Below are 27,956 nucleotides of genomic sequence, written 5' to 3'. Positions count from 1 at the left end.
GCATAGAAATGCACACAGGCAAAATAGCCATACACATACTAAAATAAAATAAATTGAAGTAGTAAGAATCTGAAAAGGTGCAACAGTTAACTCAATTCTAACAAGTAGTCATAGCAGGGCCTTTTCCCTGAGATGCACACATTTAATCCCACGATTGAAAGACACAGAGGCAGAAAGGCAGAGCTGTCAATGGAGGAGGGACACTGGCTGCTGCTCTGGACACAGACTGTCTCAGGCTCTCCAGCAGGACTTGCCAGTTATGCTGCCTGAACTGCAGATCCATCAGCATGCAGGAATGCAGCTGGGGCTCAACATATGAGTCTGTCTGGTTCCCCGTAAGTTTAGCGTTTAGCATTTCTGGCACTTACTACATTCTTAATCATAAAGGTCCAGTAAACACGGGCCCCTGCATGCATACTTACCTAAGCCACTGGTGTCAAGCTCATACACGTCACTGACCAGATGGAAGGACTGGACCTGGCACTGACAGCAGCCAGAACTGAAGAACCTGCTCATCCTGGTAGGAACAGGCCCAAGGAAGGGGTACTGGAAAAAGACAGAAAACCAAAGTATGAAACAGGGCTTATAAGTGCTGAATAAAACAGAAATCCATCCATCAGGAAGCCAGCAACTGACTCCCATAGTACCAAGGAAAAGGCCATATGTATTAGTGGAGCAGGGTGGTGTGTTCCCGTGGTCCCAACACTGAGGCAGGAAGACTTCAAATTTAAGGCCATCCAGAACTATACACCAAGAACCCATCTCAAAGGGAAAAAAGGGAAAGAAAAAGCCCTCCAACAGCTGCTGTTTAGCTTTTCCTGACGAATGGGTTTAGACAGAGCAATACCCAACCAAGACTGTCCATCCCTCCTTCTCTGTTACACCCACAGTTGGTGGGATAATTATTGCGCCTCCAACAGCAAATACTTATTGATAATACCTGAATTTCCTTCTCAATAAACCGCTTCCCCATCTCCACGGCCACCTCTAGCTGTTGGAGGAGCAAACGAAGGATGTCGATCCGGGAGGACACACCGTTCTCTGACATCTTCTCTGAGTTCTTGGGCTCCACAGGGTGGGTAAGACTTGGAAGTCCACTGATCAGCCTCAACGTTAAGGAGCGAATTCTTAACCACATGGTCTCCTCCTCCAAGGAGAGTTTCTTATGCTCTTCAGAAACATTCCTTAAACAGAAACATCCCCAGACCGTCCATTTTACTCAGCCTGCTGCCTCCAAAGCTTTGAGCCTTTGGTTTCCCCCTATCAGGATACCTCAGTACAGTTTCTGCCTTCACCTGGGGCTCAGTGCAAGCCTCTGATTACCACCTGCCTCACAACAAAAGGCTGTGCACGGCAGCCTGTAGAGGTCCTTTCCCCACGAGGAATGTGTGCTCTGAGGATTAAAACATGAATGATACAAAAAGTTCAGACGCCAGACAATCGGGGTAGGTGGTAAAAGTGCCAAGTTACTCAAACACGCAGGAGTCCACAGGCTCCCACAGAGCCTCAGATCTCTCCATATACAAGTATACGAGCGCAGGACTGCACTGGGGCTCAGCTCAATGGCACAGGACACCTTCACCCTTTGTAAGGCGTGGGCTCAATTCCAAGTAGAAACAAAAAATACACAAAATCCTAAATTGGTGGCAACACTTGCACCATCTCTTTTTGAGGCACAGTCTCTTTAGATCCAGTGGCCTCTCTCTTCTTGAGAAAGGAACGGATGGCACCGGGCCGACCTGTCTTAACTGTGAGCCACATTTCTTTTTTTTTTTTTTTTTTTTGGTTTTTCGAGACAGGGTTTCTCTGTATAGTCCTGGCTATCCTGGAACTCACTTTGTAGACCAGGCTGGCCTCGAACTCAGAAATCCGCCTGCCTCTGCCTCCCAAGTGCTGGGATTAAAGGCGTGCGCCACCACCGCCCGGCTGCCACATTTCTTTAGTGATAAATAAATGCTGCAGTGTGCTGCAGAAGGACCATTGCACGGTTAGCCGTGAGAACACATCATTAGTACTGGTGACAGAGCCGCCTGCTAAACACCTTGTACCCTCGTCACCCAGTTGCCCTGGCAGAAACAGCACACACTGCGCAATATCACCCTTTCCTCCTGACTACTGCTTCTGCTCCTGGATGGAGGGAAGAGAAACCAGCGCCCCAGACTTTCCCTGGCCCTCCACATACTCTTGGTTGGGATGAGCTGTAGTGGTGCAGTATAGCAACTACACACTGCCTTGCAGGTCTTTCTGCCAGCTTACTCAGTGTAATTTTGATAAGCTACAAATCAGTGTGTGCAAAGCCCTCATACACAGGTCTTACATGTTTGTGCCCTAACTTCCTAGGCAGACAGGTTGAATTTTAACCCCCCCTCTAGAAGGCTATAAATTTTACACGTCACCTAAATACAAGGCAGTAACCAATCCCTACAGAGCCTTGCTGCCCGCAGCCATCCCTTCATCTCTGCTAGAAGAGAAGCTGTAGTTAGAGCCTCACCTGCGTAGTTCCTAGTTACCCCGAGAACGTCAATCCAAACGAGGAAACTGAGACGGCCATATAGCCCAAGATGGCCCAAATTTGCTATAAAAGATGACCTTGAACTCCTGACCCATCTGCATCTCTGCCTCCCAAGTCCTGGACTCTAACATAGCAGAGTGACACTGTATCAGGTTCCACAACTAGCAGACACCGTCTCAGCCTGGTCAGAAAGTCTGTGGCCAGGAGTCCTTTTAATTTCCATTCTTGAACTGGAGAGAGCAGTGTTAAAATGAAAACTTCTTTATTTTGTGTTTGTAGGTTATGGAGGCCTTCCATCAGGAAGATCTCAAGAACTGAACTCGGGTTAATGGCGAGCCCTTCCCCCACTGCCCCACTGAGCTGTTGGTCCCTCTGACTCTTCTGAAGACTGTGCTTCTCATCTGTGTGACCAGAGGCCACTCTAGAGGATAACAATCTGCAGGCTGCCCGAGCAGGTGGGAAAGAGCAAAGCGGAGGCAGCTCTCGCAGTGGCTGATGAGCTGCTTCCAAAAAATGACAGAACCGTCCCAGAAAGTTTGGTTTTCTCTCACTGACACTGGGCCTCTTATAACACAGGCCTTGAACTTGCTGTGTAGCTGAGAATGTTTTTGAACTCCCGATCCACCTGCCTCAACTCTCAAAAGTGCTGGGATCACTGGTGGGCATCAACATGCCAGGCTCTGAGGAAAGTTTTAAACAAAACTGCTGCTAAAACATACTCGGGAAACAGGCCACGCAGAGGCCTGGCTCAACTACATGATGCAAAGAGGGCAGAACGGCAGCACATGGCATGTCTGTCAGTGTGTCGTGCCTGGGCTATTCATGTCTGCATGTGGCTTAGAATAAGACATCAGTTGTTAAGTATTTTTACCTTTTTGTTTCCTGAAATGAGATCACACTGTGTAGCCCTGGCTGTCCTGACTGCCCTGGCTGTCCTGACTGCCCTGGCCTCAGAGTTCTGGCCTGCCTCTGCCTCCAGGCAACAACCATACCTGGCTAATATACTTATCTTCTGTATTGCTCAAAAAACAATAATAAATTTGTACTTATGTATACATACATATATTCACACACCACATATATGCAGACACAGACACCAATTTGTCAATTTGCCATAACCCTTTCAAAACTAACAGAGATTAAAAGCATTTATATATGCAAGGTTGAGATGTTAGGAAAGCCAAAATCACTGAAGATGTCTCGCCTTCCTCTCCAGAGCCTAAGGACTGCATCTTGGTGAAGCTTGTCTCCCTCCACTTAGAGCTCATACAGCACGCCAAGGACAGACCCAGCTTGGCAGTCCAGCACAGAGAGGGATGGGCTGTGTCCCTGCTCTCTGATTCCAACGGTGAACACATGTTTGTGTATAAAGGAATCTTCCTAACATTTTGGATTCACCGTTTGACTGTTCACTGCTGAGTTCCTCTTACCTGTCTTTTGGATCCCAACTGAAGAAAACATCCAAGTCTCTGTTGTCTCGCAAATCTTCCCATGGAACATCATCTTCCTCTGGCCTCAGATTCATTGATTTGATACTTTCTGCCAAGCTAATTGATCTGTAATACAGAAGGTTTGCTTAGACTTGGGGGCAGGGAGGAGAGATAAGTGCAAGACTATGTATACCTAGAGAGACCAGAGGTCTACACCAGGTGTTCTCCTCTGTCTCTATCTACCTTGTGTTTTGAGACAGGTTTCTCCCTGAACCTGGACCTCACCATGTGGCTCGGCTGGCTGGCCAGTGAGCCCCAGAGAACCTCCTGTGAGCACCAGGCTGCAGGCATGCACTACCATGCCTGATTTACACATGGATGTTGGGGATCAGAACTCACACCCTCACCAAAGTGCTTTACACACTGAGCTGTCTTCCCCTGTACTAAAGTTTTATTTTTATAATAATATAGTCATGAAAACATTAGGCAGGACTTTCTTTTCCTGGAACGAGAGAAAGGATTTACTTTAGAAAACATGGTCTCAAATGAGGGCAAATGGAACCAAGACAAGTCATGGCATCTCACTACATAGCAAGTGAAAACCAGCAGGATAGAGTGGGTAAGCAGCCGGATTGGTCCCCAGGGCAGACCTTTTTCCTACTGGATCTGAGCCAGAGCCCTCCAGCATTCTCTACAACAGGGTCAAGGCTCTGTATCTCCCCTGTCTTCCTGTCCTCCCTTTTCCCTTAACCGTGCTACTGACAGCCATGAATATTAGGTCTGGCCCCTCAGTCCATCCTTGCCTCCCATCAGGTACTCACATGTTTGCTTCAAGTAGAAGGTCTAACAGCATCCGCTCAGTGCGTACTTGTGCAAAGTGGAGAGAATTATTCAGCCTGTTCCTAAAAGCGATAAACTCTGGGATCTTCTCAAATGCACCATATTTGTAAGCTTGAATAATGTATTCTGAGGTCTGAGGAGGAAAGACATCACCTTGGTATAAATACTCCCTTGGTCAGGCAATGTAAGCAAGCACCACTTGCCAGCAAGCTAACCATTCAAACTAGAAGCAAGGCTGGCCTAGTCAGTCTCTGGAGGTCTGGGCCACAGAGTGGTCCCAGGTATGGGGAACATTCCTTCTCTTTAATCTTTTTTTTTTTGATTTTTTCGAGACAGGGTTTCTCTGTATAGCCCTGGCTGTCCTGGAACTCACTCTGTACACCAGGCTGACCTCGAACTCAGAAATTCGCCTGCCTCTGCCTGCCGAGTGCTGGGATTAAAGGCGTGCGCCATCACTCCCGGCCCTTGTCTTTAATCTTGCAGCGGAGTCAATGTCTCCTTTACTACACAGCTAGCCCTGAGGCAGCCGTTACTATCTCCAGTCCTGACTTAGCAGTCATGTCTTTCAAGACCTAGAGGATCTTCTATCACAACAGCCAAGACTTTGGCAAATGTCATTCCAACAGGAATCTTACACCGTTTAGTCTGTGTCTAAGACAAACTGTGCTATATTCAAAGATTCTAAGGATGCCATACTCACACGACCATAGCCCACCCAAAATGAAACCACTCTCCTTCAGAAAGACACTGCTCCTAGGTGGGTACCAGACACAAGGTGATGGATGAGCCTTGCAGCAGGACAGAACACACCAAACAAGACACCAATAGGACTGTCATAATGAACGCTGAGGAAGCCATCAAGAACCAAGTTTCCTGAGCACACAAACTGCTCAGTTGCCCCAGACAAGCAAGTGAAGGGAGCGCTCCCAAGTGTACTGTGACTCAGATTAAAATTATCGGATGAGATGCTGCAGAGCAGAGCCAAGATAGAGAGTTCTACACAAAGTCCTGGCACAACACAAGCAAATCTCAGGGAAGAACATTTCAGAGTGGGCCCAGGCCACTAGGATCAGAAGATAGATCACCCCTTTGGGCCAAGGGAAGTAAGTATTTAGCTGAACGCTGATGTCTGCACAAAAGACACTTACTAGAAAAGCTAGTTTTTGCCTAGTTTTTGTTTCTTGCTCTGCCCCCATTTCCACTATGCCTGAGTAATTTGCCCAGGAGAAAAATAGGCCAATAGTCAACAACATACCCTCTGATACACAGCCTCGCAGGGTTCATTTCAAGCCGTGGGGCTGCGCCACAGGCGCTAAGTCAACTGCATTCGATGCGGCTTTTAAACCCCCAGGGGACACCTCGGTCAGCTGTTTGCCTGCAGTATCTGGAGAGATTAAAGACGGACGGACACAAGAAAATTAAAAAGATTATGTGTGATCCTGCGGGTGTAGGACTGACTGCCAGCTTGACTGAGGACACTGGCATGCCTCATCAAGAGGCCCACACTTAGTCAGACTTCTCTCCTATAGTCCCCAACTTAGAAGACACAGCAGGGCTAACTGCCAACCCTTGTAATGGGAGCTTACAGCTTGGAAACACTTCCAGCTAGCCAGGATGCAAACAAGACTTGGGTGGTTCTGGGCAGACTGCAGTTCCAACATGAGACAAGCCTTCCCTCAAGTGGGAGCTCAGTGTCTGAGCAGTCCACAGAACTTCACTTGAGAAAACAGACAACAGCTTTTACATGACAGAAACAAGGGAAAACCAGAAGAAAACTACAGTCTCAACACACCAGGAGTGGCTGCAGTTTTTGTGCATCTGCCTGAGATAGTCCTCTTCAAATGCCACATTATAGTGGCTCTGCAGGGCTAGTCAAGGGCCCAGGGAGCAGTAGCAGGAGGCTGAGAACATCCCTGCTGAAGCCTGGCACCTCATGGGACACAGCCAAACAAGCGGCCATAGGCACTCTAAAGACTGCTGACCAGAGCATGCATCCACACCTACTCCCGGTCAGACACCAGAAGAATCCCTAAAAATGAACCCTGAGTGCTATGAAAATTAGCAAAACACATAGGTATCAGACCTTAAATGATGGCCAATATGAATATCTAAAATAGAGATTTCAAAGAAAAAAATTTAAAATATCCTTATTATTTGTATTTATCCAATGTATGTTTGGGTGGATCCCCTGGACCTGGAGGTACAAATGGTCACGATCCACCAGACGTAGATTCAGGCCCTCTGCAAACCCAGTATGCTCTTAACCACTGCCCTATGTCTCTGTCCCCCAAAAGGGAGCATTTAAAACTACCTGACTTTTGGCAATGGTAAGACCTAACAGTGACACCTAACAAGACAGCAGGACCATCCAAGGGTAACTTTGAACCCCTAACAACAGCAGATTGCCTATTTAAGAAGTGCTTTGTTAAAGAACTAATTAGGAAGGGAAATAAATTAGTAGCCCAAGGGAAAAAGCATCTGGGGACCCCCAGAACAAGTGAAGGTTGCAGAAGACTATGCTTGGGCTTTACAGAGAGCTACCCCAACAGGCGCAGGGCTCCATTTCCTTACTATAGCTATGGGTATCAGCACTGCCTCTGGTCCTTACAGATGGTCTACTTGAGAATGGTTAAAGTAGCCCCAGTTAAACTCAAGGAGAGGATTATTATTCCCTGACTAGTAAACTGGTAATTTATCAGGCTCAGCATCATGTACATTTAACTACATTAGTGATTCCTGCCACAGGCAACATAGCAAAACATTGACTCCTCTGAGGCCAGGCAAGAAGACAGCACTTGGGGCTAGCCTCACCTACATTGCAAGACACTGTCTCAAATTTTAAGAGTATTCAATAAATTAAATGTCTTTAACCTCTTCTTATAAATACAGAAGAGTGAGAATAATGAAAGATGAGGAAGCAGTTCTTAAGTTAGTAAATCCCTCAGAAAGAGATGGCAAGCACACATTCCTGAATGTGCTGTGCGGTCACAGGTTTCTCTGTCAGCAGGGAGAAGGTCTGCACAGCTACCAATCCCCATAGGATAAGCAGACAGACAGCTGATGGAGTGGGCTGAGGCAGAGGCCAGCCTTCTCTAGGATCAAAGCTATCCTCAGCTGCTTCACACCTATGGCACAGAACACACACTGCTCAGACATGCGTCTGCCCTGCTTCTTTATTCTTTAACACATCTCTCAGGAAGCACGTGGAAGACAGACTTTAAAGGAAAGACCTCAAGACTCAAGAGTATTTGTCAAGATGAGTCACAGATGGCAACTTCCTCACCAAGCTCAAGGATGCTGAGAGACCAGGAAACTAGGAAGCTCCTGGCTAAGCCAGGCATGGCCAAACTCTAAGAAGTGAGGCTTAGCCACACATAGAAGAATAGCAGTAGTGGCCACTCTAAAGACTCACACCGTCTCTACATACTAGCTCCTGGTGTTGCTCCAGTTTTGCAAGACCATCAACTGAGACCATGTGGATTCCTGAAAGAACTTTAACCACGTGGGCCCAGGGAGCAGCAGGGATGACTACATGCAGATCCTCTTAGACTCCGCCCTGGGCAGCTCTAACAAACTGGCCCTTAAATGCAGTAGGGGCTGCTATTGGCCCAAACTTGGAGCCCCTTGCTCCAAGATTGGAAATCTTGGGAAGTCCCTGGATAGCATGTGAAACGCAAAGCTGAGGGACGTGAGATGTCTCAGTCTGTTAGTGCCCCGTTAGAAACGGACATTTCTAAGGATTCAATTATAGACATGAGCACTGAGCAAATTCAATACCTCTCCCTAGTGGTCTATGGGCACCTGCCAGTTAAAGAGCCAGGCGCCGGGGGCTCTGTGTTGTGACCCTAGGCGGTGCACTCTACACCAGGCAGTCAGCAGCAAGCCACGATACCAGTGGGTTTCACTTACATCTTTCTGGTTGGAGTGGAAAAACCTGAGTGCGAAGTTACAGGACTGGGAGGCAGCAGCGTACTGACCCAGGGATGCAGCATATCGGGTCAGAAGATAGCTAGGGAGGAAGAACAGAGAAAACATCAGTCACCTCCCTCTACTGTCAAATACTAGGCACCAAGTTACTATGGCAAAGAGAGAGTAGGCGAAAAAAAAAACAAAAACAAAAACCCCTGCCAGAAGGATCCTGCTCATGGGATCAAATTAAAAGAAAATCAAGAGAGCTCTTTCTTTACACCCTGATAATAACTAGAACGATCACGACATTCGCTTCCTCGATTCGAATAACTACATAGCATAGCCCAAACTCAGACTCAAAAGGAAGTCCTGGGTCAGTGGCAATAGAAGAAAGTCTGAAGGATTCACGCAGCAAAAGAGCACAAGCAGGCCTCGCACGATGGCCGGCACCATCTCTGGGGAAAGCATCTGACCCTTCTAATTAAAGCAGTCGGAGACACAAACCCTTGCGCTCTGGCTAGTGTTTGGAGCCCTGCACTGCTACAGTCTACACGAGTGACCTTCCTAGGCTCGACGAAGCTGCCTGCTCGGTACTCTGAGTGTATACTACCAACCCAATGGTGTCGTGCTGGATGTGCTTAGCATCGAGACTGGAGTAGAGATCCACCACTGGTTCAAATGCACCCAGCACGCAGTAGATCCGAACAAGTAGCAATTTGAACTGAGCATTGGATGGGCTATGGGTTAAGCCTTCTTCCAGCAGAGTCAGGGCCTGCCAGACTGCAGTCTCCTCACCTAGAATCAAAACACATTATCCACTCAGCTTTAAGAGCACGGAATTTCCTAACAACAATGAATCATGAATGAGTTTGGATGCATAAAAATTTTAGACACAGACTTGGGATCAAAAGAGGGAATTCCAGGCTGGAGAAATGGCTCAGTGGTTAAGAACACCGACTGCTCTTCCAAAGGTCCCGAGTTCAAATCCCAGCAACCACGTGGTGGCTCACGACCATCCATAATGAGATCTGATGCCCTCTTCTGGAGTGTCTGAAGACAGCTACAGTGTACTTACATATAATAAATAAATATATCTTAAAAAAAAAAAAAAAAAGAGGAATTCCCCTAAATACAAAGTCCTCGAGTAGTTACATCAGTGCTTAAATAGAGCTGTGCAAAAGTAATCCAGGATGTGTATATATTGGAAAGATAATCATGGATTCTCACAGAATCTCAGATTCGGAAAAGAGAAGGACTTTGAAGAACAAGAGGATGCTAGCTAGCCTTCCTCCTGAAGGGCTTTAACCACAAGACAGACCATACAAGATATATCATTTTATTCCTTATGTAACTGTACTAAAAATATCACATGATATTTAAAAGAAAAAAAACCTGCTATCAGGAGCAGAGAGATGGCTCAGCACATAAGGCCACCAAAGCCTGCAGTTGAGTCTGAGCCCTGGGTCCCACATGGTGATCTTTGTAACTCATGAGTGACGGCACACGTATCCACACATATATACACAAACATACAAAATGATATTTTAAAAAAGGAAGCTGGAGGATAGAGAGACGACTCAGAGGTTAAGAGCACTGGCTGCTCTTCCACAGGTCCTGAGTTCAATTCCCAGCACCCACATGGTGGCTCCCAACCATCTGTAATGGGATCTGATGGCTATTCTGTCATGAATGCATACATGCACATACACCACTCATATAGAGAAATAAGTAAATCTTCAAAAAGGGGGGGGGGATGTAAAAAGCTGGGCTGTAGTGGTCCCCATCTTTAATCCTAGCCCCCAGGAGGCAGAGGCAGAGGCAGGTACATCCCTGAGTTTCAGGCCAGCCTGGTCTACAGAGCAAGTTTCAGAGCCATGGCTACAAAGTGAGTGCCTGTCTCAAAAAACAATTTAAAAAAATCACTTATTACTATTTTTTTAAAGCTAAATAAAAAGGGCTTTTTTTTTTTGTTCTGTGGGGTTGCCCATCTGCTTTTGAATCAGTGTGGTTCTATTTTAACCCTAGATCTGTTTCACAGTGATTAGTTGTTAATCAAATACATTTAAAAACCAATCAGATAGCTGCTGATTGAGTCACACTCATCAGAAGGCAGGGACAGCTAGGCCTAAGGCCCCAATGCGTGGTCTGCACAGTGTGAGCCTCCACGTCCAGCAGGCTCAGGAGCTGACACAGATGTCCTACCTGCTTCTCTCCATACATCAATGAGCACATGAACAGCGAGCAGGCAGTAATAGTCTGAAAACTGCAACTCTGTCTTCAAACAAGAGCGCCCTGGGAGGGGAAAAACACACCTGGTTTTAATAGTTATTCAACAAGTACCGCTACAGGAAGCTCTTGTTTGCTTTTTAAAGAAGAAAAATGACAAGTAGGAAAGTGGGAATAGCAGGAGTACTGAAGACAAATATGAGCCTTAATAATAACTTGGGATGCAGAATGGGCATAGACTGCTTGCCGTTGTGTGCATGTAGACCTGGCCTCCATCCCTGCGAAGAAGGGAATGGATGGGGGAAAGAATGGGTGGGGTGGGTGAATGGATGGATGAGTGGATAGATGGACTGGGGGTGGGGGGGGACAACACAAACCAAAGGTTTAAAAGAAGCCACACTCAACTGGAACAGGAATCCAGGGGAGAAGGAACACATGCTAGCCACAATAGGATGATCTAAAGAAGTCTGAGGTGAAGGGAAAGAACCAGGGCCCAACCGCCCCTGCCAAGCAGTTCTGGACAGCAGTGCTCTTGAGACGCCTCTACCAAGCAGTGTGCATTAGCATTAGGTGCAGAGCAAACCCTGTCTGAAGCCCCTGCTTCTGCACTCAACATTTCCTTTACAGTATACACTATTCTGCTTCACACAGCCTTTATGAGGATATAAGATCACAGCTCCCAAGTGTGAAAATCCTCACAAATCATGAGCTCATCTAAGAGCCATGGTCTAGCCCAGCTGACGAGAGGAGCAGAAACCACCCAGCAGCAGCAGCAGCGGCGGCGGCGGCGGCGGCGGCGGCGGCGGCGGCGGCAGCAGGACTAAGAAAGCTGAGCAGTACTCACAAAGCAGGGGCACGCGATGAACACTACCTGACGTTTGCTACTCACCAAACTCCAGTCCGTGCTGGTACCTTAACATCAGTTCTTTGACCACATCCAGCTTCTGACTCTTATCCATGCTGTGGTACAAGCCAAGGAGCCGTGTCAGCTGCACAACACACAGATGCTGCTGCAGGCCTCGGATGTCGGCCGGCAGGGCAAGCTTATCCTCTGTCGGCGTCGATAATGGAACAACTCCAAGGAGCTGGTTAATGAACTGCAGATGGGATGAACAAAGGCCACACCATGCAAGCGCACTTAGGACACCTGAGAGACTCTGCGAGAGAACTGCTGAGCTGGGGAGATGGCCCAGCGGTTCTTAACCTTACATACTCTTAAAGAGCACTGTCTGCTCTCCCTGAGGTCCCAAGTTCAAACCCTAGCAACCATGTAGTGTCTTGCAATGATGATACAGGAATCTGATGCCATCTTCTGGCATGCAGGCATATGTGTAGATAGAGCACTCATATACAATAAAGTCTTTAAAAATAATTAAAAAAAAAAAAGGACTGCTGTACTGTGCATTCTCTACTACCAGCTGCTGTTCAACCCCTAGCTCACGCAGACCACGTGTAATGCTACATGCCTGGGGACATGAAAGCAAAAAGAAAACTAGAAGTTCAAGGTCATCCACTGCTATACAGACTAGACCACGAGAAATCCTTTTTGTCCACCCATTTTATTGTGGGTATTGGTGGGTGTTTGGCCTCATTTGTCTGTGCACTACTATGTGGAGCAGACGAGATGCTTCCATGAGCACTACAGATGCCCTAGGATTGGAGTTACAGAGAGCTGTGAGACACCATGTGGGTGTCAGGAATCAACCCTGGGTTTCTATGAACAGCCAGCACTCTTGATCACTGAGATCTCACTGAACATGGCTGCTCAGAAGGCAACGTTACACAGGCCCATCAGCAGCACAGGAAGGAGCAGGCCTCAGAGCAGCTGTGCCCCCCCACCCAGGACATCAGCACTGCTGGGCATGAGCCACTGCCGACCACTGCCCCTGCTGCTCAGCTCATGACCTGCTCACTAGTGCTTGAGTGATCTGTCCAGATGACCACCTGGACTCTCACTTTCATTTCCTCCAAAATAAAACTCTCCTTCTGGGGGATCCTGACTACTTCCTTTTTCTCTGAACCACGTCTTCCCTGCTCTACTTGCTCTTCTATAGGACAGCCATTCAGATACAGCCTTCCCAGACCAATCTTCCCACTCAACTATTTCTCTCTCGTGTAAACCTTCAAATGCTCCTAGAACCCTGACTCTTTCTGCATTTTACAATTTATCCCAGAGGCTGTATGTAGGTCTGAGTCCTGTACACAAGCATCCCAAGAAAAGTTCCACTAAGACAATGGAGAGAGTCTTTCAGAACCCCACTGACACAACGGGCTTCTCAGTGGATCTAGGACAAGGCTTGTGCCACACATGTGCCCTAGACAGTCACCCAAGTTCACTGAAGTGCTGCATCCTAGTGGATAAAGACATGGCAGTCCATTGCCCTCAGTTCCCTCGACCCTTGTGGGGTGAAAGGTCACACAGCATCAGCCTTGGCACGGGCAGCATGGCTTCCGGCACTCACTGGTTACTAGTGAGTAAGTTCCAGGCCCTATCGCTGCCCTGGTGCTCTGTCCCACTGCAGGCACACTGCTCTTCGGTTGGCAGAGGACTCCAAGGATAGCTCTGGAACATGCACTAAGCATCTTGAGTATGAAACAGTCTAGCGAAGAAGTTCTCAACCAGGGTTGTGACCCCTCTGTGAGGTGAACAATCTTTTCACAGGGGTCACGTATCAGATATCTTGTATACCATTATAATTCATAACAGTAGCAAAATTACAGTTATAAAGTAGCAACAAGATATTTTATGGTTGAGGATCACTACAACAGGAGGATCTCTATTAGAGGGTTGCAGCACTGGGAAGGTTAACAGCCGGTGGTTTAGAGCGCAGGGGGTATGTATGGATGGCTGTAGATGGCTGCCCTGCAGGTAAGGACACAAGCAGTCAAGGCTACAAAGTGCCAGCTTCTAGATGAGAAGTTGGCCAGGCTACACTGCTCACTCTGGATCTCAGCACTAAAAGGCTGAGGATACAGGGCCCCGGGTCATGTGATCCTAGCTCAGAAAAATAAAAATGAAATTCCTGTTGACAGGTGACAAATCTGAGCCAGCCCTACTGCTAGGGAGAAGTCGTGAGTGTGGCTCTCTGCTGGTTTTAGACCTGACTGACAGGATGTGACAATGCCAAGCACTATGGCCGTAGCTCAGTTACTGTACTGCCCACCCCTGAACTAGCATGCAAGCAGACACTTCAGGCACGAGCAGAACCAAGGGCCAGCCACGTACTTGTGTGCACTGGGCGGCAGGCAAGAGGTCAACGAACACCTTCAGGTCTGTGAAGCAGCATGGCTTATCCCCGAACTTCTTGAAATACTGGAACATTAACTCTTCTGGGTCACCTTAAAGAGGAGGACACTCAATTACCCACAGACTGAGGCAATGTCTAGAGTGACACACTTGATGGAAAAGGATCTATTTTATTTACTTTAACTTTGTCTGAAGCCAGAAACAGTGGCACACAACTTTAACCACAGCGCACCATCTCAAAAAATAAAATAAAAATTATAATAAAAGAAAAAAGTACGAGTTAGGAGGGCACACCTGTAGTTCCGGCATTCAGGAGGGAGAGGCAGATTAAAGTTCTCCTCAGTTACAGGGCACCTCCAGGCCACCCTCCCACCTCCTAAAAAGTAAAGCTACTCGAGGGAGCTCACACCAGAAAGGCGGAGTTCCAGGGCTGCTTGCGCTACTGAGTGAGATCCATTCTTTTTTTTTTTTTTTTAATTTTTAATATTTTTTTATTACATATTTTCTGAGATCCATTCTTAAAAAAGCAAAAGCAGAGAACATTCACACCGTCTGAGAAATTTAAAAATGGTGAGACTGGAATTTCTCTTTAAACTGGGTCAGCAAGGACCCAATGGACTAAACATTCAGGAATATAAAAAGCCAAGCCGACCATGGTCAGCAGATGGATCTTGTAAATCAACCATCTTTGGCAGCTATGTTCAGGTAATAAGCATATTAAGCATATTGATAATGAGGCCTGCACTCAAGATTTGGGGGTGGCCTCAGCTTCTCAGGGCTCACCACCACCTAAGGTTTCTTACCCAGCTTGTATTCATCATTACAGCCTTGGCTCCGCAAGCGCCTGATGAGCTCCAGCTTAGCTAGGTGTGGGCCTCGGACATGTCGAGAGCTTTGTGATGCCTCCGTTATCCTGTCCTCTATAAACTTCACAGCATCTTCTGCAGAGCAGTGTACTTCCCCTTCTAAGGAGCTGGGAGGAAACACAAGTCAGACTGATCTTAAGAAACAGCAGTATGCTATTATGAACAGCAGCAGCAACAGGCGAACAGTGGCGGCATATGTCACGCTGCAGCCCCTCCTGCAGGAAGCAGCAGGACACTGAGCAAAAAAAGCCAAGGACTGCCAGCACCAGAGGGAAGAGGCTGGGCTGACAGATCTCCGTGAGTTCTAAACCAGGCCAGTAAACAGAGTTCCAAGACAGTCAGAGCTACTTACACAGACCCTATCTCAAAGACACAAAAGAAAACTCAAGGGCCAGAAGTGTGGCTTAGCAAGACAGCATGTGCACCTGCCTCACATGCTCAGAGGGCTGGGCTTGTGTCTGTCCCAGCAGGGCTTTGGGTGGTAGTGGTGTAGCCCCAGGGAGCCAGCAGGTAAGAGCAAGCAGATGTGAGAAAGCCTGATCCCATAGGTAACGAGCTACAAAATCACACTTAACCTCGGTCCTGGATACTGAGGAAAGAAACCACTGTCAAAGCACCTGACGGAGGCTCTGCGCACCTGAGCTCCATGGTAGGACCCACAGGAAGAGGAGGAGGGACACACTCCACGAGGTCTGCTCTGACACATGTGGTGGCACACAAGTACACACACACACAAACAGGTAAGATAAAGCTTTTGTTTTGGTTTGGATTTTCCAGACAGGATTTCTGTGTCCCCCTGACTCTTCTGGAACTAGCTCTGTAGACCAGGCTGGCTTCATATTCTGAGATGCGTCTACTTCTGACTCCTGATTTCTAGGATTAAAGGTGTGTGCTCAACACCTGGCTAAATGAAGCTTTTTTGTTTTTGTGGTTTTTTTTGAGACAGCGTTTCTCTGTGTAGCCCTGGCTGTCCTGGAACTCACTCTATAGACCAGGCTGGCCTCGAACTCAGAAATCCGCCTGCCTCTGCCTCCCGAGTGCTGGGATTAAAGGCGTGTGCAACCACACCCAGCTATGAAGCTTTTCAAAATAACAAAACAAAAACTATTTTTTAAAGCTTCAACTTAAGGGCTGGAGAGATGGCTCAGCAGTTAAGAGCACTGACTGCGGGCTGGAGAGATGGCTCAGCGGTTAAGAGCACTGACTGTTCTTCCAAAGGTCCTGAGTTCAAATCCCAGCAACCACATGGTGGCTCACAACCATCCGTAAGGAAATCTGATGCCCTCTTCTGGAGTGTCTGAAGACAGCTACAGTGTACTTACATATAATAAATAAATAAATATTTAAAAAAAAAAAAAAAGAGCACTGACTGCTCTTCCAGAGGTTCTGAGTTCAATTTCCAGCAACCACACGGTGGCTCACAACCATCTGTAATGGGATCTGAAGCTCTCTTCTGGTGTGTCAGAAGACAGCTACTGTGTACTCACATAAATAAGTCTTTTACTTAGGGAAAAAATAAAAGATTCAATTCAAACTTGCTTAGTATTACCTATAAAAAAGGAGAAAGAAAAACTCTGTAATAACCCAATTACTATCATTAGCAGAGACATTGATGAATTATGAAATATCTGAGAGATTACTCTTGAGCCACTTAAAAAAAAAAAAGCAGATTTCCATCTAGCACTTATGAAAGAGCATCTTAGGGAAGAAGACACATCAGAATGCTTTCTCAAGCCGGGTGTGGTGGCGCACGCCTTTAATCCCAGCACTCGGGAGGCAGAGGCAGGCGGATTTCTGAGTCGAGGCCAGCCTGGTCTACAGAGCGAGTTAGTTCCAGGACAGCCAGGGCTATACGGAGAAACCCTGTCTTGAAAAACAAAAAAACAAAACAACAACAACAGAATGCCTTCTCTAATGGCACACAGCGCTAACCTAACAAACAACAAGAGCAAGTGGGAAAGCAAGGTACTGTCAGGATTTGTCACATTGGTAGGTCAAGTGAGACCAAGTGCCATATGGGGACTAAAAGGAGCCTTCCAGGGTGCATGCATTCATTACAGTAAAGGAGCCTTTCAGGATGTATGTGTTTATTACAGCAAAATAAAAAGGTTATTTTGAAAGGAATGTATTATTAGAAGATAAAGCATTGCTGGTGCACAAGGAAGTCCTTTTGCTCCATCACAGAGCACCACTATAATCCGGACATGCTGGTACATGCCTATAATCCCAGCACTCAGGCTAGGGCAAAACAGCAGCTCTGTGCTGGGGATACAGTTCAGTGCTGCAAAGGTTTGGCATAGGGTCAACTCCCAGTGCACAGAAAGAGGCACTGGAACTCCACAAAGAAAACAACCATCTGAGAACACAGGTTAAGAAACTCCACCCAAGGGGGCTGGTGATATGGTTCAGTGGGTAAGAGCACCCGACTGCTCTTCCGAAGGTCCGGAGTTCAAATCCCAGCAACCACATGGTGGCTCACAACCATCCGTAACGAGATCTGACTCCCTCTCTGGAATGTCTGAAGACAACTACAGTGTACTTAGATATAATAAATAAATAAATAAATAAATAATCTTTAAAAAAAAAAAGAAAGAAAGAAAGAAAGAAACTCCACCCAAGGTGTCATTCAATGAAAGCTGACCAAACCAACCCCTCTAAAATATAATGTGTGGGCGGGAGAGATAGCTCAGCAGTTACGAGCACTGGTTGCTCTTACAGGGGTTCAGTTCCCAGCACCCACATACTAGTTCACGCCTGTCAACAACTCTCATTTCAAAAGATCCAATGTCCTCTTCTGGCATCCTTGAACACCAGGCATAACATGGTGCATATATATATATATATATGCACACAAACGCTAGTAGAATAAATGACTCCTAAAATACAATAAACTATGCAGCATATATATCACTCCTTACTTAAAGAAAAATAAAAACATGAAGCTATGAAAGTGAGAAGGGTGACCACTTACTGTTCCCCCTCAGCAGGCGGCGTCCAGGCTTCCTCAATCAGTCGAAAGACAGAATCGAAATAAGTCAAATAGAACTGCCAGTCATCTGAGCTAAAATCAGATCAGATGATGCACAAAGGATTAAACCCACGTTGAAACAAAGCTGCCTGAGGAACCGTGACTGCAACTGAATTTCTAATCATGCCTTCCATGTACCCTCCCCCGCCCCCCAAGAAGGCAATGCAGAGACTGTGAGAGGCTGAGGCTTTTCAAGATAGTCAAAAACCTAATGAAACACTTCCCGGTGAACTCTAAGTAGAGGCTGGGGTGGAGGCCAGTGTGATACAGTGCTCATCCTCAAGACCCAACTCAGCCATCACTGCCAAGGCACCGTTAAACCTTACCCCAAAATAAATCACCTCTCACGACCCACGCCAGCATCAGTCTAGAAGCCCAGAAGCCTTCACAGGCTCATGGCTCTCGAGCAGTGGCACCGACTCACTTTTTCAGCAGGAGGCGTCGGGAAAGGGCGTTGCACTCCGGCCACTTGCTCAGCTTCTTGTACATGGCCATGCATTTGTTTTCCCGACTCTGAATTTCACTTGTCAACTTCTCTAAAATCAAAAATATAAAAGGTGGTGGGTTGGTTTCATGTCTCAGAATAAAATCCAATCATAGGAAAGACAACATTGCGTTACCCTGCTCCTGCGAGAAAATAAACTCACTGCAGAACACATACTACTTACTATCCTACAAAACCAGCTTCCTAATACAAAACTACTCTCTGGCAAGGAATTTTGGTAATTATTGATGATTCATACTGGGCTTCGGGGTGTGTGTGTGTGTGTGTGTGTGTGTGTGTGTACTCAATCAGGACTGGGAGGCTCAAGTGACACATCTCTGAAGCACTGATGAGGATTAAACTGAAATGAGTTAAGAATGATGAGGTTTTAAAGCAGAAGTCAAAAACTGCTTAGAAGAGTTTAAAGGTAGAGATGTAGCAAGTACATCATCAATGTAGCTCAAAACAGAGACAGACCTGCGTCTCTCTAAAGAAGGTGGAGGCAGATGACACGTCATTCCAGAGGGCTGCCCTTGAAGAGGACCAGTGTTCAGTTCGCAGCACCCACACTACAGGTCATCACTACTGTGACTAACTCCAGTTCTAGGGAATCGGATGCTCTCTTCTGGCCTACGTGGTAACTATACACTCATGATGCAGACATGCATTCAGACAAAACACACATCATGTAGAAGTAAAATGTTTGAAAGACAGAGAAACTCCCTTTTAGGAAATAATAAGATAATTTGGCGCAGGTGTGACGGTCAATGCCTATCTGGAAGCTCACAAGACAGCAGCCAGGGTAGGCTGGAGGCTATTGTGACCCATATAATCAATTCCAGACCTGTCAGACCTACTTGCACAAGACTCTGTCTCCAAAATCCAAAAAGGATAGCTTTGCCAGGACTAATAACTCTGGCCTGTAATTCCAATACTTAGGAGACTGAGGCAAAGGGTTACTATCTGAGGCCAGCCGGAGCTACATGGGATTTTTTTTCTCTTTTTTGGTTTTTCGAGACAGGGTTTCTCTGTGTAGCCCTGGCTGTCCTGGAACTCACTTTGTAGACCAGGCTGGCCTTGAACTCAGAAATCCACCTGCCTCTGCCCCCCAAGTGCTGGGATTAAAGGCGTGCACCACCATGCCCAGCATTTTTTTTTTAACCACAAATAATTTTCATTTTCAAATTGTTTTTCTTTATACCACCAACAAACACCATCTCTCTGGCTTCTAATTATGCCAGAAACCTTTTTGCTTTTATTTTTTTTAATGATGTATTTATTTACTATATGTAAGTACACTGTAGCTGTCTTCAGACACCCCAGAAAAGGGAGTCAGATCTCATTATGGGTGGTTGTGAGCCACCATGTGGTTGCTGGGATTTGAACTCAGGATCTTCGGAGGAAGAGCAATCGGTGCTCTTACCCGCTGAGCCATATCACCAGCCCCAATTTTCATTTTCAAATTAAAGACAAAATAGAAAACTTTATAAATTACCTCCTAATTTTCCTCTAATGACATCCAGGGCTTCCTGGTACTTTCCCAAGCGCTCCAGGATCATGTAATAAAGTTCAACCTTGCAGAAGACACAAACAGTTACAATTATTTAACGTTCAGAACCATGGCAAGACTTCCCTTTGCACACAAACCCTGGCGGGGGCACTTGCTAGAGATAGCTTGGCTTCACTGTGCCTGAGCTGAGGCTGCCCAGTACTGTCTACCGGAGGCCCCTATGGGGTCACAGCTAAGCAGCAGACACTGGGGAATGGAGGACGGTGTACTCACCTCAGCTTCAGCCTCTATCTTGTCCTCCTTCACCATCTTCTCTACCATTCTCTCCGCCAGGGGCAGAAACATGGTTTTGGAGAGGTTTTCATCCCGTGCAGATATAGACTGTGAGAGGAAAGATACGGGTTTTGCTTTGATCTCTCTCCTGCTTGCTCTGATCATGTCACCATGCAGAGAACCATTGTGCCCTGTGACTCTGTCCTGTTTACTGAGTACATATCCGGTTTAATCTGGATCCACCACTTGGATACGCTACATAGTAGCTACCTTTGCATCCCACAAATCCTACAATCCCAGCTTCCACTCTAAGACCTAGAGCTTTGACAGGCTAATCTGACATTCATCTACAACCATTCAAAAAGGGATGAGTGTCCGCTGGGTATGACATACATTTCCCAAGTACCAAGAAGGAAGCCGTTCCACAGCTAGAAGAATTACTGTATAGCTGCCATTTTAAAGCCAGGACCACTGTTAACCCTGCAGTGCAGATTCTGCTCAGGGCTCATTACCCTGAGGAAACAACCTTACAAGTTAAATGCACATTCACTTTGCAGATAAAGAAACTAGGAGAAGGTGATTCACTCCCCTAGTAGCTGGATGGTATGTGCTGAAGCCCCACAAACGTGAAAGTCATTCTGACTCCGGACCATGGTCTGTCAGGCCGTTTTTTGTCTTCTCAGACACAGTCTCACTTGAACCCTAGTTCTACCTCAAACTCCAGACCCTCCTGCTGTGCTGGGGGTCCCAGGTGTGTGTCACCATACCCAAGTCTATTACGGGTTATCTTGGCCACAGCCACCCACCCCCTTTCTCCTCACAGGGGCTCACTGTGATTCACACACATGTCCCGTTCTGTAAAACAGGAAACTGAGGCTCAGAAGTAACAGACACAAGCCAGCTGTGGGGCTGCACATCTGTAGTCCTCCACTGTCACATACTGAATTGGGAGGCAGCCTGGGATGAACTGATGAATAACTGAGAGAATCCCAGCAACTAGGCATCGTGGCCACCCCAAAATCAAGACGGGGAAGCAGCAGGAGCTTGAGTTTGAGGTCACCTAGGTTACATAGCAAGTACAAGGAGATACTCTGCCTCAAAGCAAGACAGAAACACTAAATAAAGGAAGTTGAAAAACTGTCTCAGTGGTCAAGAGAGCCAGCTGCTCTTCCAGAGGACCTGGGTTTGATCCCAGCACCCACATGGTGGCTCACAAATGTCTGTCACTCCAGCTCCAGGGGATGAGATCCCCACTTCTAGCTCCAGCAGCCACCAGGCTCACACATGGTACAGGAAAAATATCTAGGCACATACAATACAAATTAAACAGAGACTACCAAACACTACCAACAGGTGATTTGTAAAGACCCTCCTGACACTGGTACAATGTGTTACTCAAATTCAAAGTTCATTACAAACAATGATGGTAAAGACAGGCCTGGACCCCACCCTGAGCTGAATACTTACTTGCATGATCAAGCTCATCACCGACCAAAAGTAGTAAGGGTTTTTGGGGACAATCTTATACAGAGCCATGCCAGCCTGAAAGACAGAGAGCTTGATTTAGAAAACATCAACTGGAGAACGACGAATAAACTGGGAAGAAAACAGAAATAAATCTGAATGTGCGGCACATTCCCGAGGAGACCAGCAACACAGTTACGTACCCCAGTTGGTGGCAGTACCCAGTAACCTCCTCATAACAGAAACACAAGGAAATAAATGCCAAGTGACAGCTCAACCTTTGAACCCTTGTTCTAAAGGGCAAGTCCAAAACTCATCCCAAAATAGTCCTAGGAAGACCACCAAAACCCACAGAACCTGACTGTGTCAGTTGATGTGATCTTCAGGCTGTGGGTGGAATTCAGTTGGCAGTGTTTGCCCACCATGCATAAAGCCCCAGGTTCAATGCCCAACACTGCACAACCAGACACAGGCTCATGGACAAATGCTGCTAGTCTCAGGTACTTGGGAGACAGAGGCAGGGCAAGATCATAGTCAGCTGTGTAGGGAATTTGAAGCCAACTTGGGCTGAGGCTCTGTCAGAGCAAACAAGCCACAGCAGCAACCCTCACTGAAGTCAACATTGAAGCAAACACAGCAAAGAAGGTAAGCCAGATAGAGGCTGAGCTCAAGTTTTTAGTTCCTTCCAAGCTACCAATAGTTACAGCCAAGCCCATCAACCAGGCACGGTGAGGCAAGCCTGGAATGAGCAAGCCTCCCAGAACCTGAGATGCAGAGACAGAGGATCAAGGCCAGAATAGAGAGATGACTGAGTGTAAGAGCACCACTAATGACTGCTCTTCCAGAAGTCCTAAGTTCAATTCCCAGCAGCCATATGGTGGCTCACAACCATCTGTAATGGGGTCTGATGCCCTCTAATAAATAACTCTTAAAAAAAAAAAAAAGTTCAAGGCCAAGACAATAATTTTAAGGTCTCCTTAGCTACAGAATAAGCGTGCTACTTAAGACTCTACTTAAAAAAAACAACGGGGCCAGGCAGTTGTGGGGCACACCTTTAATCCCAGCACTCGGGAGGCAGAGGCAGGCGGATTTCTGAGTTCGAGGCCAGCCTGGTCTACAGAGTGAGTTCCAGAACAGCCAGGGCCACACAGAGAACCCCTGCCTTGAAAAACCAAAAACAAACAAACAAACCACCACCAACAACAAAAACTAAATGGAAAAATTAACCCCTTTGTTGTGTTTATACAACATTCCCACACTTCGGAGCTGGTGCACAGAAACAGAGGTAACTAGAATGAGTCAAGCATACTTGAGATTAAATAAATTGCTGTCCACAAATCCCTTAAAACTCAAAGAAAAGAACCCTTGCCAGGTATGAGCAAAATCCAGCACAAAGGAGAGAAGGCAAAATGTAAACTACACAAACGATTCTTCATGCGGGGATGGTGTGTGACCATGCAGATAAGGGCAGAAGTGTGCATATGTAGAGGCCAGTGGGCAACATCGGGCTCATTCCTTAGGAGCTGCCCACCTTGCTTTTTGAGACTGTGTCCTCACAGGGACTGGGGCTTGTCATAAGCTGGGTTGACTAGCCTGAAAGCACCAAGGACTATCTCCCTCCTCGGCACTGGGGTTAGGAGCAAGCTACCACAGTGATGGGTGTTTTGTTTTATTCTGAACCTGAGTACTGGAAATCAAACTCAGGCCTCATGTGTACACTGCAAGCATTTTGCCAACTAAGTTATCTATCAATCCCTAGATTCTTCTCCGGGCCCAGCTTATCATGCAGCCGAAGCTTGCTGTGGAGCTGAGAAAAACTCCACACTCTTGATTCTCCTGAACTCATCTCCCAGGTGCACAACACACCCAACAAGTTAAAATTTACTCAGCCAGCAACAAAAAAGTATACAGCTCAGGGACTAAGACTGCATACCATAGGGCTGGACAGATGACTCAGCCATTATGAGCACTGGCCGCTCTTCCAGAAGACCCAGGTTTGGTTTCCAGCACCCACACGGCTGCTTACAACCTTTCATAATCATAGGAAATGATTATGGAATCTGTTCACAGACATACATGCAGCACGCAGCAACACACACACACAGATAAATAAACATAAAAGGAGCTGGAGAGATGGTTCAGGTTAAGAGCATGCACTGCTCTTCCAGAAGGCCTGAGTTTGATCCCAACAACCATGTCAGGCAGGGCACAGTTCCTCCAGTGCAGGGGATCTGATGCCTCCTGTACCTACATGAGCATAAGCATACACAAGCAAGTACATACACTTAATGAAAGTAACAATGTACAGATAAAACACATGCTAGGTGATTCCAAGAAAGGCGAGATACACAGGCTGTCCTCCCCTCTTTAAGAGAAAATGGGGAAGTATTACAATGAAATGCCCTGGAAAATACCATCTCAGATGGACCTCACAGGACAAAGCAAAGCTTTAGACCAGGCTGAAGATATTTATGATACACAAGCAGGTGAGAAAGTCAACCAGTTCTCAGGAGGGAAACTTAGTCTCAACAAAATCAGGGAAACCGAGTCATGGGGCTGGAGACATGGCTCAGTGGTTAAGAGCTGTCTTTCTGATAGACCAAGAAGGCTGGAGACAGCTTAGCAGAACACTGGTCTAACAACCAGAAAGCCCTGGATCCAATCTCTAGAATTACCAAAGAAAGAGAAGCCAAAAGCTAGGCATTGTAGGAAGAGTACATGCCCAGTATTTGCAAAGCCCTACGTTCAATCTCAGCAGCAAAAATGTAAGGAAAGAAAACAATTTCATGGGGAAGAAACACAACTATTTTGCCTGTAAAGTCTTCAAAAAAGAATCTAAAAGAGATGGAAAAATTATATTTATAAGTCTGTGTCTTTACAGGACTGCAAAGAGGCAAGGAAACCAAAGAGGTGAGGGAAACTGCACCAGGATAGAGCATGGTGGACAGAGGCCCTGATGCACATTGGAAGGAGAACCAGGGCAGGCAGGAGACAGCAGACACCCAGTGTGAGGCAGATAGCAAGGAGCTCCCATGCCTAACATTAGGGCATATGCACTCTAGAGGAATGGTGAAGACTGTTAGAAAGCCAGTTTTATATATAATTTAAGGGAAATTTATAAGAGAAATTAAGACATCTTGATTACTATAAATATAAAAATTGCCGGGCAGTGGTAGCGCACACCTTTAATCCCAGCACTTGGGAGGCAGAGGCAGGCGGATTTCTGAGTTCGAGGCCAGCCTGGGCTGCAGAGTGAGTTCTAGCACACTGAGAGCAACACTGAGACCCTATCTCTAAGTAAATAAATACAGACCTTTAAAGAACTAAGTGTGCAAGTGGAGCCTTACTTCTTACTTCTCGTCACCATGTTTCACACTTGGGGCTAGAACCTTCACTGTGAAGACTTTAGGGAGGGAGGAGTTTGTGACACAGCCTAAATCAACAATGAATATGCAGTATTATCTGGAGGTTCTGGAGGCCTTTCCCATTGAGAAGAACCTTAACTCCATTAGTGCTATGCTACAGACATGTGTCTAACAGCCTTAAAGGAAATATACCCAGAAGAAACTGTGCTGGGATCCATACAGACCGGGTCCAACACAGTGCAGCTGGAATGCAGTCCCAGCACCTGACAGGTGGAGGCAGGAGCAGCAGCCCTTCGGGGACACTTGACTACACAGCAAGCCGGAGGTCAGCCTGGGAAATGAAATCTGCTCTCAAAAAAAATCACGGGGAGAAAAATGTGTATGTATGTGTTACTGCTGCTAATTAAAGACTATTTCCATTCCATACTAAAGGGAAGCCATAGACAGGGCTGGAGCGACTGCTCATCAGCTAACAATATATGCTCCTCCTTCAGGCGTACAAGCCCCAGCACCCACATCAGGAGGCCCAGCATCTCCTCCATTTCAGTTCCAAGGGAGCTAAGGCCTTTGGTTTCAGAGGAAATTAGCACTCATGTGCATATACCCACACAGACACACAGATAAATAAAAATGCCCAAGGAGATAAGAATAGGGGGTCAGACCCCCTGGACCTGCAGTTATAAATGGTTGTGAAATACCATGTGTTGGGAACTAAAGCTGTGTCTTCTGGAAGAACAGAAAAAAACTACAAAAAATTCTTATACTGGAAAAATTTATAGGAATATACACATTGACCCTGAGGGAGGATTGTACTACTTCAGTTTCTTTACCCTACCTGACTTCCTATTGCTACAATGTGATACTACGGCAAAGAACAAGTTAAAACAAAAACTCAAATTTAAAAAGAGGTGTGTCATACACACCTACCCAGCACTCAGCAGGCAGAAACAGAACCTTTGTAACACACACTTACAATCCCAGCTACTCAGGAAGTTGGAGGCAGGAGTATATCAAGTTGAAGGTCTTCTTGGGCAAGAAAGGGTCTTTCTCTAGTACAAGCTGGCGCTCTATCTTGCCTTCACCTCTAGAGTGCTGGGATCACAGGCGCGCACGACCACACCAGCTCATCCTCTGCTGGACCAAGAGCTTTGTGCACACCAGGCAAGCACTTCACTGACTGAGCCACATCCCCAGCCCTAACACAATTTCTTTTTTTTAAGTATTTATTGATTGATTGATTGATTGTACGTAAGTACACTGTAGCTGTCTTCAGACACACCAGAAGAGGGCATCAGATCCCAGTACAGATGGTTGTGAGCCACCATGTGGTTGCTGGGAATTGAACTCAGGACCTCTGGAAGAGCACTCAGTGCTCTTAACCGCTGAGCCATCTCTCCAGGCCCCAATGCAATTTCTAAAGGTCTGAGAACATAGCCAGCATGCATTCCCTGGTTTAACACGCCAACCCCCGAAACAGTAATACATAAATATTAGCATAACATAGCTACTTCGCTTCAGAACACAGGTTTCATTTTTCTAGAATATCAGCTTTATTCAGAAGCCAGTTCAAACCTGTGCCCAAAAAAGACTTCATCAAATGTACACAAAGAATTCCTCGCCAGGAGTGGTGGAGCACGCTTTTAATCCCAGCACTTAGGGAGGCAGAGGTAAGTGGATCTCTGAGTTCGAGGCCAGGCTGGTCTACAAAGTGAGTTCCAGGACAACCAGGGCTACACAGAGAAACCCTGTCTTGAAAAACTAAAAAAAAAAAAAAAAAAAATTCCTAAAATAAGATCACTAGAAATAATCCACCTCTGGCAATCAAGAATGAAAAACTTCAGCCATGGGTACTTCTCCCCTGGTGAATTTATTAAGCTCTCAGAAAGCTAAAACAGCTTAATTAACTGGATGGATATAAACTTAACTTTAGAACCCTGTCTGTCTGTCTGTCTGTCACTGTGCTCTGAGACTTCTGCCCATTCATTTTCTGGAACTTGAACAGCAATGTCACCCAGGAGAGCAATCTGGAGCTGACACTAAAGCAAAGCAAACACACCTGCAGCCAGCCAGAGGCTCACTTCTCCAAGTAAAGCCTTTCAAAACCCTGAACAATATGATGTAACTGGCTGAACTTGATGCCATACCACGTCTGGGTGTGGTTACCTGCTGCATCTTCTTGTACTCGCCCACTCTGGCATAGGCCATGAAGAGGTGAGAGTGGTACTCCTCGCTGTTGGGAACTTTCTTCACAGCCGCCTCATAGAGCTTTGTGACTAACTCCGCTAAGAGGAAGAGAAGCAGGATTCAATTATGCCTCCGTGAGAAAAGTCCTAATGCCCTTCATTGTCCTGTCTGGTTAAATCAGCAGTTCTCAACCTTCCTAATGCTGAGAGACTTTCCTCATGTTGTGGGGACCCCCAACCATAAAATCACTTCATTGCTACTTCTGAACTATAATCTTGTTACTGTTATGAACTGTAATATAAATATCTAGAATTTGGGATATCTGATATTTGACCCCAAAAGGGTCTTGACCCATGGGTTAAGAGTGCTGGCTTGTTAAGGGCTCCTCCTGCCACTAAAAGAGGAGGCACTGTCCCATCTGAGCACTGTCCTGTACTTCCAGGCCTTCACCGTGCAGTGACACCAACTGTCGCTTCCCAGGGTCCCCTGTGATGTCATGTCCTAGGCTTTCATGCTTCTCCCAGAGCCCAGACTCCCCTGTGCTCTCTTCCCTCAGTTAGACCCACTGAAGTAACTGGCTCAATCAGTCTCCTCTGCAGGCCTGCCCTGTCTAGTTCT

The 27,956-nt window shown here is 46.5% G+C and overlaps 1 protein-coding gene across 1 annotated transcript in view; it reads right to left on the bottom strand.

Annotated features, from left to right (window-relative positions):
* Positions 1-27,956, bottom strand: part of Naa25 (N-alpha-acetyltransferase 25, NatB auxiliary subunit) — a 46,095-nt gene that overhangs the window by 6,852 nt on the left and 11,287 nt on the right. The window contains exons 4-19 of the mRNA XM_021161999.3: positions 27,318-27,436; positions 21,793-21,867; positions 20,326-20,433; positions 20,038-20,116; positions 18,483-18,594; positions 18,002-18,091; positions 14,968-15,137; positions 14,144-14,256; positions 11,807-12,014; positions 10,894-10,983; positions 9,306-9,486; positions 8,692-8,791; positions 4,764-4,915; positions 3,943-4,068; positions 941-1,184; positions 423-546 (exon numbers count right to left, since the gene is read on the bottom strand). Coding sequence (XP_021017658.1) covers positions 423-546; positions 941-1,184; positions 3,943-4,068; positions 4,764-4,915; positions 8,692-8,791; positions 9,306-9,486; positions 10,894-10,983; positions 11,807-12,014; positions 14,144-14,256; positions 14,968-15,137; positions 18,002-18,091; positions 18,483-18,594; positions 20,038-20,116; positions 20,326-20,433; positions 21,793-21,867; positions 27,318-27,436 — 2,091 coding nt within the window. The remainder of the gene's footprint in view (positions 1-422; positions 547-940; positions 1,185-3,942; positions 4,069-4,763; positions 4,916-8,691; positions 8,792-9,305; positions 9,487-10,893; positions 10,984-11,806; positions 12,015-14,143; positions 14,257-14,967; positions 15,138-18,001; positions 18,092-18,482; positions 18,595-20,037; positions 20,117-20,325; positions 20,434-21,792; positions 21,868-27,317; positions 27,437-27,956) is intronic.

The sequence above is a fragment of the Mus caroli genome, unplaced genomic scaffold (assembly GCF_978045245.1).
Source record: "Mus caroli unplaced genomic scaffold, Mus_caroli_1 scaffold_4, whole genome shotgun sequence".
Taxonomy (NCBI): Eukaryota; Metazoa; Chordata; class Mammalia; order Rodentia; family Muridae; genus Mus; species Mus caroli.
The sequence above is the reverse complement of the archived record's forward strand: the minus strand, read 5'-3'. Positions and strand labels throughout refer to the sequence as shown.